Source organism: Siniperca chuatsi, linkage group LG17, assembly GCF_020085105.1.
Source record: "Siniperca chuatsi isolate FFG_IHB_CAS linkage group LG17, ASM2008510v1, whole genome shotgun sequence".
NCBI classification, from domain to species: domain Eukaryota; kingdom Metazoa; phylum Chordata; class Actinopteri; order Centrarchiformes; family Sinipercidae; genus Siniperca; species Siniperca chuatsi.
In genome coordinates, this window is record NC_058058.1 from 10,325,526 (window position 1) to 10,341,759 (window position 16,234).

The 16,234-nt window shown below is 42.6% G+C and overlaps 1 protein-coding gene across 5 annotated transcripts in view; it reads right to left on the minus strand.

The window, feature by feature from the left end:
- rbms3 (RNA binding motif, single stranded interacting protein) overlaps positions 1-16,234 on the minus strand; it is a 287,297-nt gene that overhangs the window by 189,475 nt on the left and 81,588 nt on the right. The window contains exon 1 of one of the 5 annotated variants that reach the window (XM_044170812.1): positions 10,248-11,760. The exons of 2 other annotated variants lie outside the window; for them this stretch is intronic. In XM_044170812.1, the coding sequence (XP_044026747.1) occupies positions 10,248-10,322 (75 nt within the window). In that variant the 5' untranslated portion in view covers positions 10,323-11,760. Of the gene's footprint in view, positions 1-10,247; positions 11,773-16,234 lie in introns of those variants that run through there. 2 more of the 5 variants (XM_044170809.1, XM_044170811.1) reach the window with 2 other exon arrangements.

Consider the following 16,234-nt stretch of genomic DNA (forward strand, 5'->3'; position numbering starts at 1 on the left):
CGATGCTCTTAATAAAGCCGCAACAGGCTCAGAGACTTTCCGTTTCACAAATCACTGTGGCAACACCAGCAGAGAAATGTACAATGCCAAACACACACACACGGGTTAAACAGATGCGACATGCTAGTTAATGCTGCCACACATCAGCCATGAGAGCCAAGTGTCCTCCATAACCCTTGAGTAGGGAATGATGGAGCAGGAGCCGCCTGCTGTAGCTCCGGCTGGCTGTTAAACTGCTATCTATAACTAAACAGATCAGCAGATCATCCTGCGCACTACAGGAAGTCTACATAACTGGGGCACAGAGTTCCTAAACATTTCATAGAGAGAGCGAGCATCAACAGTCGTCTTAACGATTACACCGGGTCTGTGGCGGGGAACGTTGGCTCACCATTGCCAGAGTGTTTATCCAACGTTCTCAGGAAGGCGGGGTAATGTCAGCTTAGTGATTAATTGCAGGCCCAAAGTGCTGAGGACACAGAATCTGCTCAATGGCGCCGACTGCAGCTCCTACAAGGGTTTATTGCTTTATCGGCTGAATCCTAATGTGACCTGCTTCCCTTCCCTCCCTCTGACTGTTCCAGTGGTGCTAGAGCATCTGAAAATATTCTGCAAGGTGCCTCTGTGGTTAATTGCCCGATGTAGTTTAAGTTCTCACTGTTGAGGAAAATTTCTGTGGCATTTCCCAGTGATAGCCTGAAAAAATAAGCATTTAGAAAATAATTCAAGTGCGGCATGTCTGCACGGGGCTTGATACAGATCTCTATGGGTTGATATAAAGCTCCCTATACAGCATGATTCCTCCCAATATGTTGGGAGAAGCATAACATATGGCGATTACACAAGCATGCAGCTGTTGTTTTTGGGGGCTAGAGATAAATAATGGATACAAGTCCTCCACAGGGTACTCAAGACAGCTAATGAGAGAGAGAAAGCAGACAGGGAATTAGTAACTAACTGTTTTTCAAAGCCACTGTTTTCTAACATTTTCATAAAAGCCCAAGGACAAAAAATACAGGAAAATAAAAACATCAGTATTCATCAACTGTAAAAGTACTCAAATGCTAATATTTTCATTTATTCACAACTTGTATCGGCAATATTGTGTCTATATCAAAATATGCACAAAGTAAGACATGCCTTCCTTAAATGCATGTGAAAGCATTGATTCCTGCATGCATTTCCTTTCTCACACACACTCTCTGTCCTACTCTTTCTCTCTCAAATGTGGGTGACCTTAATAATTTAGGGGAAAAGGGGAGAGAGATGAGATAGCATTTGCCTCAGTGCAGATTGTACAGAGGGAAACTAGTGTTCTGCATCAAACCCTCCAATAGGTTTGTCATTTTCAGGCATTCATCTGCTACATACTGAAGCCTTACCCTCTCTGTGTGTAGACAGGGAGTGTCTGTGAGGCAACATGATTAACTATTGAAAAGGGAGAGAACTGGCATCTTGTATGGAGACCACATATCACAATGACACTTTTTAATTCTGTTGCCAATGGCTATTTATGTGCTACTAATTACTGGTGAAGAATAATAATCTCTCCTCCAATTGGACTCTATCACGCCGAGGGCTTTCTCCTCTTCTGTTCTTTCCATTTATCCTGGTTTGTGACGCTGCTGGCTCGGCTTGCTCCCCGCATCAGTGTCCTTGCAATCTAATTCATGCCGCCTACCTGTCCCACTCAGTGCTTTTCCATACGCTGACTAATGCACACACATTGTGGTCTCAGAATCGGCTGGAGCAGTGGAAGGGTCTGCCAGACAAACCATTCAGGCAAAATCTGAGAGGGTGGCTTGAGTCATTTAACTCAAATAAAGCCAGGAGAAAGGCCTGTTTGCACTTGGTAATCCCCCACTTGCTCGACAAGGCTTCGCAAGGTTCATCTGCTGCGCTAAATTGGTGCATGTATCCTTATTTGTATAGGAGCTCATTGTGGCTGGGTGAGAGGGGGAATCTGACAGGACTGGCAGTTATTCAAGCCCTCATGCCTATTTGCTTATCCTCATTCATGGCAGAATTGGCTTTTTCCGGAGCCATTTTTCAAGCTATGCGTGACACAGTATTTTCATTGAGCCTGCCACTACTAATGCAGCTGTGTAGAGTAAATATCGCAGGCAGCCAGTATAGTATATGTGTTTAGGAGAGGGGAAACCTGGGCCTCTTACAGTAATCACAGTGGTAAGGCTACACTACCATTTGCATGTCTGTGGCTGGTGTCTCCTCCGGTTTCCACGTCTAAATATCTAGGTGAAAGCACCAGGTCGTGGGTTTGTGCAGCCACAATGGAAATTAAATGCTAATTCCTCAAAGTGAGAAGTACACTGGCAAAGGATTTTCTTTGTCAGACTATGACGTCATTAGGTAAATGAAAGACCCCTAAAAAATGAGACTGTTGATCTTTCCTTTTTTTCACAGGTGGCTTTCTCAGTCCCTTATTCTGGATCTTGATTCTCTGGTACCAAAAAAAAAAGGTTCAAACTTCAAACTGTACAATATAGTACACTGCATATAGAAAAAATATACTCCCTTTGCAGGACTTTCTAAGAAATCTCCTTCATGGAATACACACTATCGCCTACATAGTAGACTGTTTTGATTATGAACTCATTACTATTAGCTCTCAGTTCGCCATAACTTGTCTGGTTAAAGGGGTAGACCACAGTCTAGGACTACAACCCAATGATATGCTGAAACCAGAAGAGAATGACAAAACTGTCTGTGCTGCCTCTGTTTTATCTGTAGATTCCCATCAGGATCAGCATGGGAAAATTGTCTTTACAGCACATTATACGTACAAGAGCTTCATTTGGTTAACATATTAAATTCACAACACCATCGCTCATGACGAAGACGAATTTAGGTCTGATTAGGTATGACCATATAAAGCAGGCCCCTGCCTCCCTCAGATGCCCTCAGTCAGGAAGGTGAAAAGGCAATTCTGCTGCAGTAGGAGCTATGTGGAGATCCTCTGCTGCTCCTCAAAGTGTACGCAGCAGCCACTCGTTAAAAATGCAGGAGCAATTACCCCGGCTGATTCTGAGTCAGTGAACGCTACTAAGACGAGCTGCTACCTCCTCCTACCCTTCCACCGCAGTTGTCGCTACACCGGCAACCTGAGTATTCTTCATGTGAACCGACATGCCAAAGGTAGGACAGCAGATGCAGCAGACGCCGAAAGCTTCAGTTACACTAGAACAATAAAAGCCCTTCTCAGCCTGACTGCTTGTCTGTCTCTCACGAGGTGCAGTTACCTCCCCCTCCCTTACCCTTCTCTAGCACGTGACTTGCAGCCTGACATTGTTCACCACCAGCTCAGTGTCCTGTCCTGACCCAACTCCTCTTCTGCCCTTTTTACTCTCCACTATCTTCCCCTCAAATGGAGCTACTATACTATCTGCCTCCTTTTGCTTCAGCTATGTGGTTCACATAAACAAGGGTTCTAGAGTTTATCCATCACTTTCGTTTGCAATTTGAAGACATTTTGGACATTTTGCCTCTTAATTTGGCGATAGACAGTGGCTCATAGTTAAGTCAAACATACTGTGAAACATCAAAACCAAGCAAAATATTCATTGCAATCAACAAATGACATTAACTGGGAGCAAACAGACTTAACTTTCAGAAATATATTCAATTGTTCACATAATACAGATAGTGTTTGCCCTGTGTAGAACATTGCTATTCTCAGGACAGAAGAAAAATACAGACAAAAGTACTGAACCACACACTGAAAGGATTCATTCTTATTCTGACATATTATTTGATATCTATTGAGCAGCAACAAGAGCCAACAGAAGTTTCAACAAAGTTTGTAATCCCCTTATCTCATTTTCAACAAAGTTGATAATCCCTGACTAAACATGTTCACTCAAATGTATTTCCTTCAGATGGAAGATATTGACTATAATGTTGCCAAATAGATGTTAGGCAAAGACTGGATACAGACCTAACAATTATAATTTTCTTAATATTCACCATACTTACATAACAATTAGATTCACTTTAAATAGTAAACAGTTGTACGTGTGTTTGACTTATTATATCCCATATGTTCTTCTGTATGTTAATATGGGCTGTATGCACTAAGGGGTCCACCCAGGAGGTGTCTCTCCAGCCACTCATGTCATCCTGCACAGATGGCAGGAACCATGCCCAGCAGACAGCAGGGGCTCCCGGAAATAGAGGAAGAGTCATGCAAAAGCGATGGAGGATGGGAAAGAGTAATTACAAAGAGGGACAACATGAAAGAGAATTTAAAGATGAAGGGAGGCTTGGCGAAAATAGGAGCAAAAAGATTGATCTGAGCAAAAGTGAGGGGGATACATAAACAGTCAAAGATAAAAAAAGACAAAATTCTGAGACTGTACCCCACTGTCCTCAGAGGAAGAAGGGGAGACAGAAAATAGAGCGTGAAAACGCCAGGCTAGGCCCTTGCCAGAGTGACAGAAGACTGAAACAGTGGGCCAGGGTAGACAGCTCCAGGCAGATACTATGTTACAGAAAGAAATGCTAGTAAAAACAAGAAAGAAGAAAAAGCAGGTGTATTTGTAGAGTCCTGCCGTGTTGGTGGGTTTGAAGGGCACATCATGTGTCTCATTTCATCTGGCTCTAAATCTGAAACAACATCTTTCCTGTCTCTCTCTGTCTCACTTTATGTTGACTCTGCATGCCTCTTTCTCTCTGTAGGAATACTCCAAAAATACAGTAAACACATAAAAAATGTGTTTCATTTCAGTTCCTCATAAGGAAGAGCACCACGCTTCTGGGACAACAAATTCAAATGCACTTAAAAATGTTTGTAAATTTAAGCAATGCCTAATATGCGCAGATACTAAAGACCACTTATGGTTAAAAGTTCACATCCACAATTTATTTGATACACAAACGATCCAAGTAAGGTTTTTTCTGAGTGTATGTGAGTGTGCCTCGCTTCACAGCAGTACCTTCAGAAGCTGGTGGGGATTCAGTGTCTTAACCCAGGTTTTCCGGATGAAGGAAACTTGCCCTACTCACTCCACCACCTACCTTCCGATATGCCCCAACTCACCAAACAGGTAGGAGTTCCTCTCTCTGCAGCACAGGCTAGAGTCGCCTGTTATCTCCAGATGGTCCGGGAAGGAGAGTTCAGAGACAGGATTCCCTGGGGCAAGAACTTCACCACCAAGCACATCATTTTATATTTTATGCATTTATCTCGGATCCTCTTTCTCACAGTGACCTCCAGTGAGAGAGCAGGTACTTTGTTCTGTTTCTTGCTCAAGGACACTTCAATGAAAAAGAAAAATGTGACCTGGTTTTGAGACCTTCAGTCTAAGCACTAGACCACTTACCAGGCACACAGTCTCACACACATAGTATTTGTCCACAACTTGTAACTTCATAAAGTACAAACTTATTGATAGACTTCTTTTGCACACATTTGCACGCACATACTCGTACACCATCAGTGCTCTTAAACCATGCAGTGCAATGTAAGCACACACGTAACATTGCTGCCGCATTTATAACCCTGTGTACTCCAAAGTTAATATAGAACCTCGCATCTCTAGAGATACAGCCTATAGAAAAGCTTGCTATTTCATTTTCCCCCTCCTTTGCTCTTCTGACAAAATGGATATCAATGTTGAGAGAGCAATCTGGTGAAGCAGCTGTAATGAGATGAGGACAGCAGCATGCAGAAGGCCAGGTCTCAGCACCTTGCTCTGTGGCTTATGAGAGGCTGCAGGAAGCAGTAATGCACACACAACCTTAATGTATGGGTGTGCAGATAGGGCTGAGCTGTCAGTTGATAGATGAGAAGGGTTAAGAGTACCCTCTAATGTAGTGTGTGTCTGTGTGTGCATGTTTGTGCATGTACACACTGGCCATAGGAAATAAATGGAGTTGTCTGCCCCACTGACTGACAGTTACACATAGAGGAATTGTACTGCTGGATAAAGCCATAGGCGTAGGCCGATAAAAACCAGAGGTATTAGTTGATTAATGATCAAAAAGCCTCCTTTCATGGTTCGACCATGTGAGGTAAAGGACTGGGAAAGCAAGAAAGATAGAGCTCTTTCTAAAAAGCCTGTCGATTTGAGCTAGCTAAGAGAGAACGCATGATGGGTTAAGATTTACAGCGAGGCAGGGACAGTATTTTGTTTCGGGCAGTCAGTCGTGAGGCACGTATCAAGAATTACAAGTGGGAAAATGAGTTATACTACCCTGTCTTAGTACTAATAAGAACACATCGTCCCAGACACAAAATAGGGCTGGGCTTTAGTAAATGTAATATAAGAAGTGTTTTTTTCCAGCCCTAAAAGCCCTTGATAAACTCTTCAAAGTAGATCCACATCAGCTGAGACAGAGGGGACTAAGCTGCTGGCTGAGTTTTACGCCACTGATAACTGATTCAATGAAAGACTTCTTCTTGTCTCTATGCTTCTCTTTCTCCTCTATCAAGGCATTAAAGGAGGATTTAGATGGCTCTGTTATTATTTCTGTAGCACAATGTATCACCCTGTGTAATGCAACCAAACCCTTTTCCTGGCTTTTAACTGGCCCCTCCCTCCCTATAACATCCATCTTCCACTCTTTCCTTCTTTCTCTCTCACATGCATACACCCCTTCCCTCCATCTCTTCCTCCATTTCAAAAGAATTAGACAGAGTATAAATGGTGCCTATGGCAGGGGCAGACACAGGCACAGATCCTCTCAAAGGGCTCCATTGACTGGTGTTTACTTAAGGCCAGGGACATTAGCCGCTGCTAAATCTACCTCAATCTGCCCCTCTTGGTTTCTCAGGTTCTATATGTACTAGTCTGACTGTAACACAGACGCCTGCCCACTCCCAGATCACAGCCACAGCTCAAGTGCGTGTTTGTGCATATATTTTTGTAGTGCATCCTTGCGTGTCTGTGTTCTATTTGCCTATGTGTGGGATCGCTGACATTAGGCATGTAATGACCTAGCCTATCTGTGGTGTAACAGCACAAGGATACAGCAGTGTCCGGTACCTTGTGTGCATACAGTAACAGCAACAGTAAAGCCAACTAAATTGGACAACAAAGGCTGAATTTACTGCAGGTATTCAAGGCAAATTATCAGTAATTTGAGAGTTCCTTTTGAGAGTTGTGTGCGTAATAATGAAACAGAACTGAAAATGCCTGTCATTGAGAGAAAATTAGATATGACGCAAACGCCAATACCAAGAAGCACTTAGCGCACACATTTAGTTGAAATTTATATTCTTTCCTAAACACTATGATGCACATCTATTACCCATCATTAAAATTGAATGCAGAGCAAGCTGTGAACAGTACTAAACATCAAACTCACATGGAAAGACACAGGCTGAATAAAGGCCAAATTTCAGCAAATGACTCCACGGACTGATCAGCTGGGGAATAGCCCAAAACAGGGCCTTTAAAGGATTCTCTCATCAAAGCAGCATCCTGCCAGCTCCCCCCAGCCATAACCTCTTATGAAAGCCACACACACACACAGACACGCTAACGTGCACACACAGACACACAGCCGCACAAATCCTCTTTCAGGAATCAATAATTCAGCTAAAGAGAAGCACATGCTACGCCCCACTGCACTAATCAATAGAAAGCCAAATGTTATTGTTTCATCTCATTCTCTGACTTTCACATTCTAATCTGGGCTGACTAGCACATGCTGGACAGCATCAGAGAACTCCATTAAATTAGAATATAATACACACATACAGGGGGGATAAAGGGGCCCCAAATTCAGAAGGCACCTCAGTTTATTCTGCCATGCCATTAGGATAATGTTAGCTCCTTTCTTTACAATAAAGTCCTTAGTAACCAAGCCAGATGTTCTATAAATTTTCTATGAATATTATCTCAAATATATGCGTCATAAAATGGAGGCGAGAGAAGGAGAATGGCAACACTGAGTTACGCCCAACTCCCCCTCCCTATAAGATATTTATGACCCCCACCCACATCTCATGGTGGAATGAGACCATACCCTGGAAATGCAGCAATGAAGATGGATAGAAAAACCTGTATGATTTGAGACTGATGCCTAAATCTGAGCGGACTGTGTGGATTGAACCCGCCAGCCAAGACCCTTCTCCCCTCTCTGTAATCGAGCTATCAATGATCATTAATGAGAGCGTGAGATAGCTCTCCACAGCCCACTCGGCCACATTGCCCAACACTCCCTTTCTCCTACGGACCCTGTCTGTGGCTCTATCATATCAACCTACAAGGCCATTGGCTACGCTAGCTAACCATAAAAATGAATATGAATGTTGGCTGCTGATTTAAAAAAGGAAATGTATGCTCTTCTCGCCCCCACCATGGGTCTCGTTTGCATGACACAGGACCCTAGCGGCTCGCTCAAGGATACATCAATCGCTGACGGTGGCAAGATCGGATCTGCACTGACCTTGGGAGTGAACTGCTGCATAGGCGAAGGAGGCAGGGGGCCCTGTTGCTACAGAGAAGGGAGGCAGAAAGCGAGAGGAGGGAGGAAGAGGGGAAAAGAAAAGTGGAAGGGAGGGAGGGGAGAATGGAGGGGCATACCCTGATTGAGAGGCCCCCGAGATGAGCAACTCTGAGATATGAGATGGGGGAGGGAGGGAGGGAGATGATGGAAGGAGTAGTGGAGGGGGGTGGGAGGGAGAGGGAGGGAGAGGGAAGCCATATGGCAGCAGCACAAATGTATTAAACTATAAATCAGGGGGAGAGCTAGTGGACTGCCAGGTGAGGCTGCAGGCAGGTCCTCCCTGCTGGAAGCACACTGGTTCACAACCCAGCTTCACATGGAAAAGGATGACAACATCACTAGTATTTTGCTTTATTGTGCTATTGATTCATTAACTGCTTAAAGACATTTTCTTTCTACCTTATTTCCTTCTTATAAATTGGGAAAATACGCCACATTTTAACTTTTATTCTTCGGGCTGAGTATCGTTTGAAAATGTTCAACACTGCTGCCAATAAAACAGCTGAGTTTTGGAACCAATATCAAAAGAATACTTTTTTCAATACCTTTCGAATGGGGAAAATAAATATTGTTTTTTGCTCAATGCTTCAGTGTTAAATACAGAACTTTGCCTAAATAAAATATAAACCAAAGCTAGAAAAGTTTCTTAATCGAGATCAGTAAATATCCATGAAAAAACACACCTAAAAATCTGTCCAGTCATTCAATGCCAACTTCCAATACTAGAAATGATTGTTACTCAATGCTAAGAACACATTTGGGTTGGTACACAAAAAGTATTAAGGTTTGATACTTAGGCTTACAGTATCCATTACTCTATGCATGCAATGGGAGATATTTAATAGTCATATTAGAGCACCACATAAAAAAGTGAATTATAGATGTAAACATTTATTTTTGTAATTGTTGTGTTTAGCGTAATAATATAGTACTTTAGTAACTAATTATTGCTCAAAGTTCAACTGCACACCTTCAGCAATGTAACCTTCAGCCATTGCTGTGCATCACACTAACACAATAATGGGCAGAAATTAGTGTTACGCATGTAGTAGAAAAACAAATAGAGTAATCCCCAAAAGGCTTCCATTTTAATCCCTTGATGATGTCTGGGTAGTGCGCCCAGCAAACGTCCTGGCAGCCATCAGTGTCCAGGCCTGGGCTTCCAACCCAGAGGCACCGATGCATACTACAGCTAGAGCAAACACGGGCAACCTTCCTCATGCCTGCTCTCTGTCAGAACCATACCGACCATCACCATAGAAAAAGAAGGGTTTATAATCTATTTCTCCTTTCGTTGTAAAGCAATACAATAGGACATTAGTGCTGTTTAGTGAATTAGCACCATAATTAAATGTTTAATTTGCCTCTTTAGAAAAGTGGCATTGAAGCATTTAAACAATGACCTACATTCAGCTTGCAAGTACTTCATTAGTAAATTAAATTTGGATCCTAATTCTCTCATTTGCTTAATGTATGACAGCACAAAAAGAGCCGTCTGTCACTGTCATTTTGATTAAAAAAAGCCTCTGAATCTACTATACATGTTATTTAATGTGTTACACTCCATGCCATTGCAGTGTATCCAAACTCCAACGAGGTACCTGCCATCTGAAACCATCACAGCCAAGGCCAGCTATCCATCAAATCCCATCTCCACTCAGAGATTTGGGGGGTGGGGGGGGATAAGGGTGAGGGAGGGACACAGGACAGGAGTGTAGAAGTAGATGAGTAGGCTTGAGGAATGCAAGAAGAGCAGAAGAGCGGCGTACATGTACCTTGGTCTGGAGATAGTGGGGGTAGTAGTAGGTGTACTGAGGGTACATTGGCTGCTGCTCCAATCGCTTGCCCATGTAGCTGGAATCCTTAGCACTGAGGCAGGGAATGGTGACACGGGGCGGGAGCTGCCAAGTAGCTAGCAATGGGATAGAGGCAGTGGAGGGGCTGTGCGAGTCCTGTCTTCGCTGTCCGCACCACTGTGCCGCTAGCCAGTCCTCCAGGGAGAAGGCAGGATCTGCGTGCCGGACAGTGTCTGGGAGAAGGTCTGCCTCTGATGGGGAAGCTCCTGACGAACGGTCAGGAGCCTCGGTATCGGGCGGATGCTCACTCAGTCTCTCACTGCTGGATCAATGGAAATATTTCCACAACTGCTAGAACCAAGAGCAGCGTGTCTGTCAGTGGCAGGTATCGGATAGTAACACGTGATAAGGGTGAGGTAGAGGAAGAAGGGGAACGAGAAGACGTGAAGAGGTGCAGGTGGCAGTAGCTCTGGCAGTCCTGTGAATGTTGGAAAATGGGAGAGGAAGAGGAGGAGGAGGAGAGGAGGAAAGGGATGGCAAGGAAAACGGGAGAGGACGTATAGGTTCACTTCTCTATTTAAGCTGTTTCACTCCAGTCTTTCGGCTGGGCTTTAATCTGCCTCCCTCTCAAAACACACTGTGAATCTGACTCTCTCACTGCCCCTGTCTCTCTCTTTCCCTCTCTTACACACACATGCACACACACACACACACACACACACACACTGTCTATCTCTCTCTCTCTCTCCTCTGTAGTCTGATCCGACGGTGGCTGCGTGCTGTCCTGCTTGACAGAGGGGAGATGTCTTCAGCACCGGTTGCCGACAGATGCACTTTGTGCACGGAGCAGAATGACAAGACGAGAGTCAAGCACAGAACCAGAAAGCAATCTCAGTCTGTAGCGGTCTAGTCAGCAAGAGGGCAGATAACACAGGGAAATGATCCCAGTTTCTAAATGATGTGGCACAAGCGTATATTTTAAAAACAATCCACCGGTTGGTTAGTCAATCCACTTGGTTCCAGCTAGAAGACGAGTGAAAAAAAACTGACTGTGTCCCAGGTGCCCAGTAGAGAAGTACAGAAGGAGTCCCTCGTTTACGATCCTTCCTCTTCCTGCTCTTGTAAAATGTGTTCCTTATTTTGTCCTTGCCTCTCTCACTCCTCTAAGCTGCCTGCTTCGTTCTCTTTCCCTCTATCACACAGTTGCGCTCTTTCTCTCTCGCGTGCGCTTTCTCTATCACTCAGTCTCTCAGCTTCTCTCTCTCTCTCTCCTTTTCCTCCACACTGACAGGGTGGTAAAGGGGGCTCGTCCGAGGCTGCAAGCAGAGCAGACTGCCTCCTCCTTCCCCAGCCCAGCCGGTAGGAGGGTCTTGAGCAGCTCTGTGCGAGAGAGGGATCCAGACACAGACCAGCGGGCTGCAGTGTTTCCACAACCTGGGAGAACGCAGGGAAGAGGAGGAGAGGAGTGGAGACGAGAGGGGGATGGCGTCAGCGTGAGCAGTCGATTCCCCCTACTGGCTGCACACGGAGCTACCGCCTGGAACACACTGTCCTCACACTAACACTTTCTCTTAACAAACTAGGCTGATTTGATCGCAAAACCAGTAAAGTTGAATAAGCAGCAACTTTTTAGAACCTGTGAATATGGTTATTTTGAGGCAATGCCTACTGTATTTCCTTAAACTGCTGCCTGTGGACCATCTTCTTACTAATGATTATATTTTTCTATCACCATCTTGTACCTTCTTTTTGTACAAAAGTACTTTAATCAATCACATGGATTAGATATGCAAAAGATATGTTTTTTATGTGTAATTTACTGTAAAAGAATGAATTAGATCATAATACAGTCATTAAGGTTTGGTGTAAAACTAGTGAATATGTCTTTCACTACAGGGTCAACAAATAGGATGTGAAGTCAGTCTTCACTTTAAAGAGCTGTAACAACAAACACTACAGGCAGTGAACAACAATATCCAAGCATTGACTGAGGAAGAGAAGGGAAAACCATTTCCTGTGCAACATCAAAAGATGACAATGGATGAAATAATCTCTTCTGATTGACCATGACCAAAAACATGACAAAAATGTCCCGTCGGTGAGTGTTTGCCTGAAGTAACCGCAGCTACACTCATACTTCCGTAAACAAGATCAAACGCATTCATGCAAAAACGTAACACTCATAAAGTCCCACTCCTTTTTCGGTGCACACACAAACACCCACATGCAGGGATAGGAATTAACCTTAAGTTCTTGTGAGTATCTCAGTGACTCTAAGGCCACAAGTTCAGGAGCCTCAGTTTTCACTCAATTAGCAAATCAACTTGGTTTTCATTTAAATTACCTACAGAAAGCGGCAGCCAAAAACTACACCATGAAATTACTAGACTGAAAACAATTATATTTTGGCAATTTCCACATCTGAAAATGGACCTGTGACTTTGATGAGTTTAGTTTTGTATTTCATCTGTTACACTTGAGAGCATTACACAAAAACCCATGAGGCTGACGTCTCCTTCTCAAACAATAATATCTAATTATATATTTCTAGTGCAACACTCAAGATAAGTAAGTTCAGCTGTAGAAAATACACTTTCTTCCCCTCTTAGTATATTGATAATTACTTTTGTTGCATCAATATGTATTATACTGTAAGTACTTTAGTACTGCAATGATTAATTTATTAACAATTGTGAGGAAATTAATCAATGGTAAAAAAGTTTTGCAATACAGATTATTTTAAAGCACAAGACTTTGTTTTCACAATCTAGACACACAATGTTGTGCAAATGCCACCTATTTTTATGAGAGTTATGTGTCTAAAAGAGCCCAGTGAATGTGGACAGACCATATCAATTCCCGCAGAAGAATCCTGGGGACCAAAACTAAGCTCGGAGGGAAAGGGCAGCCTTTAACATACAGATGAAAATATACTTATCAGATAGGCCCCTTTTTTATTTGTAGGAAGGAGATGAATCTGATATTGACTGTGGATTACCAGATTAACAGCCTCTGGAACAACTAGACACATAAACTCTCAGTATCTGGGGAAAGGCAGAAGGTAGAGAACAAAGACAGTAAGAGGGACAAAGGCCAATGGCGAGAGTAATAGAAAGCGAGATACTGAATAAGGTAAGACACATTGGGAAACAGAGCCTGAAGGAGGCACAGAGGCAGAAAAGATTCATATGTCTTTATAACAGTGTGTGTCCACTGAGCGACCACGTAAAGTTATTTCTGTATTTCAAAAGATAAGGCTCATCATTTTCCGTTTTCACTTTAAAATACTGAGCTTTTTAAAAAGGAGTAGTAGATCAGTTTAAAGGATTTTCAACTAGGTTTTGTCCACATGTGACCAAGTTATGTTTCCTGCTGCAAATTATTCCTCTACCAATAGAAAGTGAAGACAAATATGGAGAGAAAAAAACCGCAAATGAGCTGCTATATGCAAAAGAATCCAACAAAGTAATAAAAAAAATCAATACATGTTTAAACAGTGTGTTTGCACTGTGCCGTGGTCAGATTTTTTAATTGTTGATTTTTTTTAAAGTTCCGATTTTATCTAAAGTAGAGCTATTCACTATTAGTGGATTAATCGGTTAGTCATTCGACTAACAATCAGTCGAGTCGTTTAAGTAATTTTTCAAGCAAAAATGCCGGTTCTGGCTTCTAAATGTGAGAATTTAGTCCTTTTCCTTGTCAGTTAATCGGCAGATTAACCTATAATAAAAATAATCATTAGTTGTAGGCCTAACCCAAATCCATATTTGTAATAAAATAAATCCAAAATATTTTTTGAAATGATGGAATTATTTGCTATTATTTATGACTGCCACCTGACTTTTTCTCAAGTTTATTCAAATTATTCTTTCACAGAATGGAAACACAGGAGAGTACTATTTCACAGACATTGGTAAGCTATACCATTAATATTCATTGGTCCAACCATTAAGAATTAAGAGCCGGGAATTGAGACTTGACTCTTGAAACTAAAGAACTTGACCCGTGGCCCTACAGACAACACTAGAAACTACCTTGAGAACAAGCTGACGTGAACTTTCAGCCTCTACCCATGAGTTGGCAAAGGTTAGTTTAGAAAGCCAGTTTCAAGTAATGTGACTGGAGGACAGTAATGCATGCTGTGTGTAAATAAATGTCAGCACTGTGTCTCATTCTGTGGAAGCAGACCTTGAATACTGGATGTGTGTGTGTGTTTTTTTTCCCCGGTGGTGATGGAAGCGCTCTGGTCTGAATCAGTGTGACTGACGTCACAAAGAGCTGATAAGCAGCCAACTATTTCATGGAAAGAGAGAAAGAGTGAGTGAGTGAATAGCTCTCTGTCCTTGTATTACTAATACTGATGCAACATCTACGCATTTACTGGAGAGACATATAGATTGGGCTCATAATTTTTGATGTTTACAAATGTTCACTACAAAATATCAGATAGATAGGTTTGAAGTGATTTACACCAAGATTTTTATTGGTTTAAACCTACTTTGTACACTGCTGCACACTGGGGCTTGCCACAGAGAACAGCACAGTAAGAGCCTGACTATTTTCAAAGTGCATTCAGTGTTCTTCACAGTGAGCGAGAAGTGATCTGATTTATAAGCTGATTTGTCAAACTGTGCCTCTCTGCTGTTTCAAATATTTAAACACCTACACTAAGAAATATTTGCTAATACTTTGCAGCTGGGTCTGTCGAACATTTTCATAAAACAAAGCCAAAGCCATCTGCTGCTCCTCTGATCTGGGGTCTTCCTCTGATGCTCGTTGATTCACTTTCTAAATTGAGAGCATGGGTGAGTCATTCACAAGACTTTAAAATAGAGAAAGAGGAAGACAGCTGAGGGTGTATCATGCCCCTGAAGGTGTTAAGTAGTTACAGTTCCCTTATAAAGAATCAGACAAGTCAAGTAAAAGAAAACTTCAGCATGATCACAGCATGGCCTCTGGCCAGAACCAGAGCAGTTCAAGAGAGAGTGTTAGGGTATTTTTTTATTCATTTAACCAGATCAGTCGAATCCTTACTTGACAAGTTTGCACAGCAGTAAAAGCAAGCTTTATTGTAAGATATGTCAATTATATTAACATCCATAGAGATATTAGTGTCCTGACGAGGCACTGAAAATTGTCCTTTTGTTCATTGACTGCTCTGATAACACCAGTTATTCTGCTAATGTCTTGACTCCTGAATTTCTATTAAAAGGGAGAAAGCATGAGAGAAGATAGATGAAAACATTGTTTGAATGGAGGAAACAACATAAAAAAGCTGAACAAGAATACGTTGTATTCTAAAGACAAAAAACAGTAAAGAACTACACAATGTTCCCATCCAAAAAGAATTCTTAGGAAGTCCACAACCACTTTGTCCTACTGCCCGACCCCTCCCTGAAGGCGACTACTGGCCTTCTGCAAGCTGCTGCAGAAACCAAGAGGCTTTGTTTCCTGTGGTTTGCTGGACAGTCCTGTCAAGGGTGTTTCCCAGAAATGACCAGATGCGTGGAATTCAAGGAAAGACTGGCACAGTGCCAGGTGAGGGGTGGTGGGAGAGGAGGAAGAGGCCTGGGAGAATGGAGGCAGGGGGGAAACGAGGAAAGTGGAGTTAGGGAACAGCAGGTCCTGGTATTCCTGGAAAAAACAATTTTGGTTTTGGTAGTGGTTCTACTGGAAGATACACGAGCACCAGATCAGATTATCTTCCATGTTTTATGCAAACCTACTGATGTAGCATGACAAACCAGCTTCCCCAGGGAATATTGTTCATGATCAAGTGAAATATGAACTATCTTACTAGTCCAACTATGACATGGTTGATGTACACATGCTGTTGCAACACAGACACTAGCATCTATCAAGCATCTTAGACTGTGCTTGTTTTATGGATTACAGCAGAGCTCCTCTGACTATAGTTTACAATAATCTGAGAAAACATGACTAAATGTTTATGATCAGTTCAATTA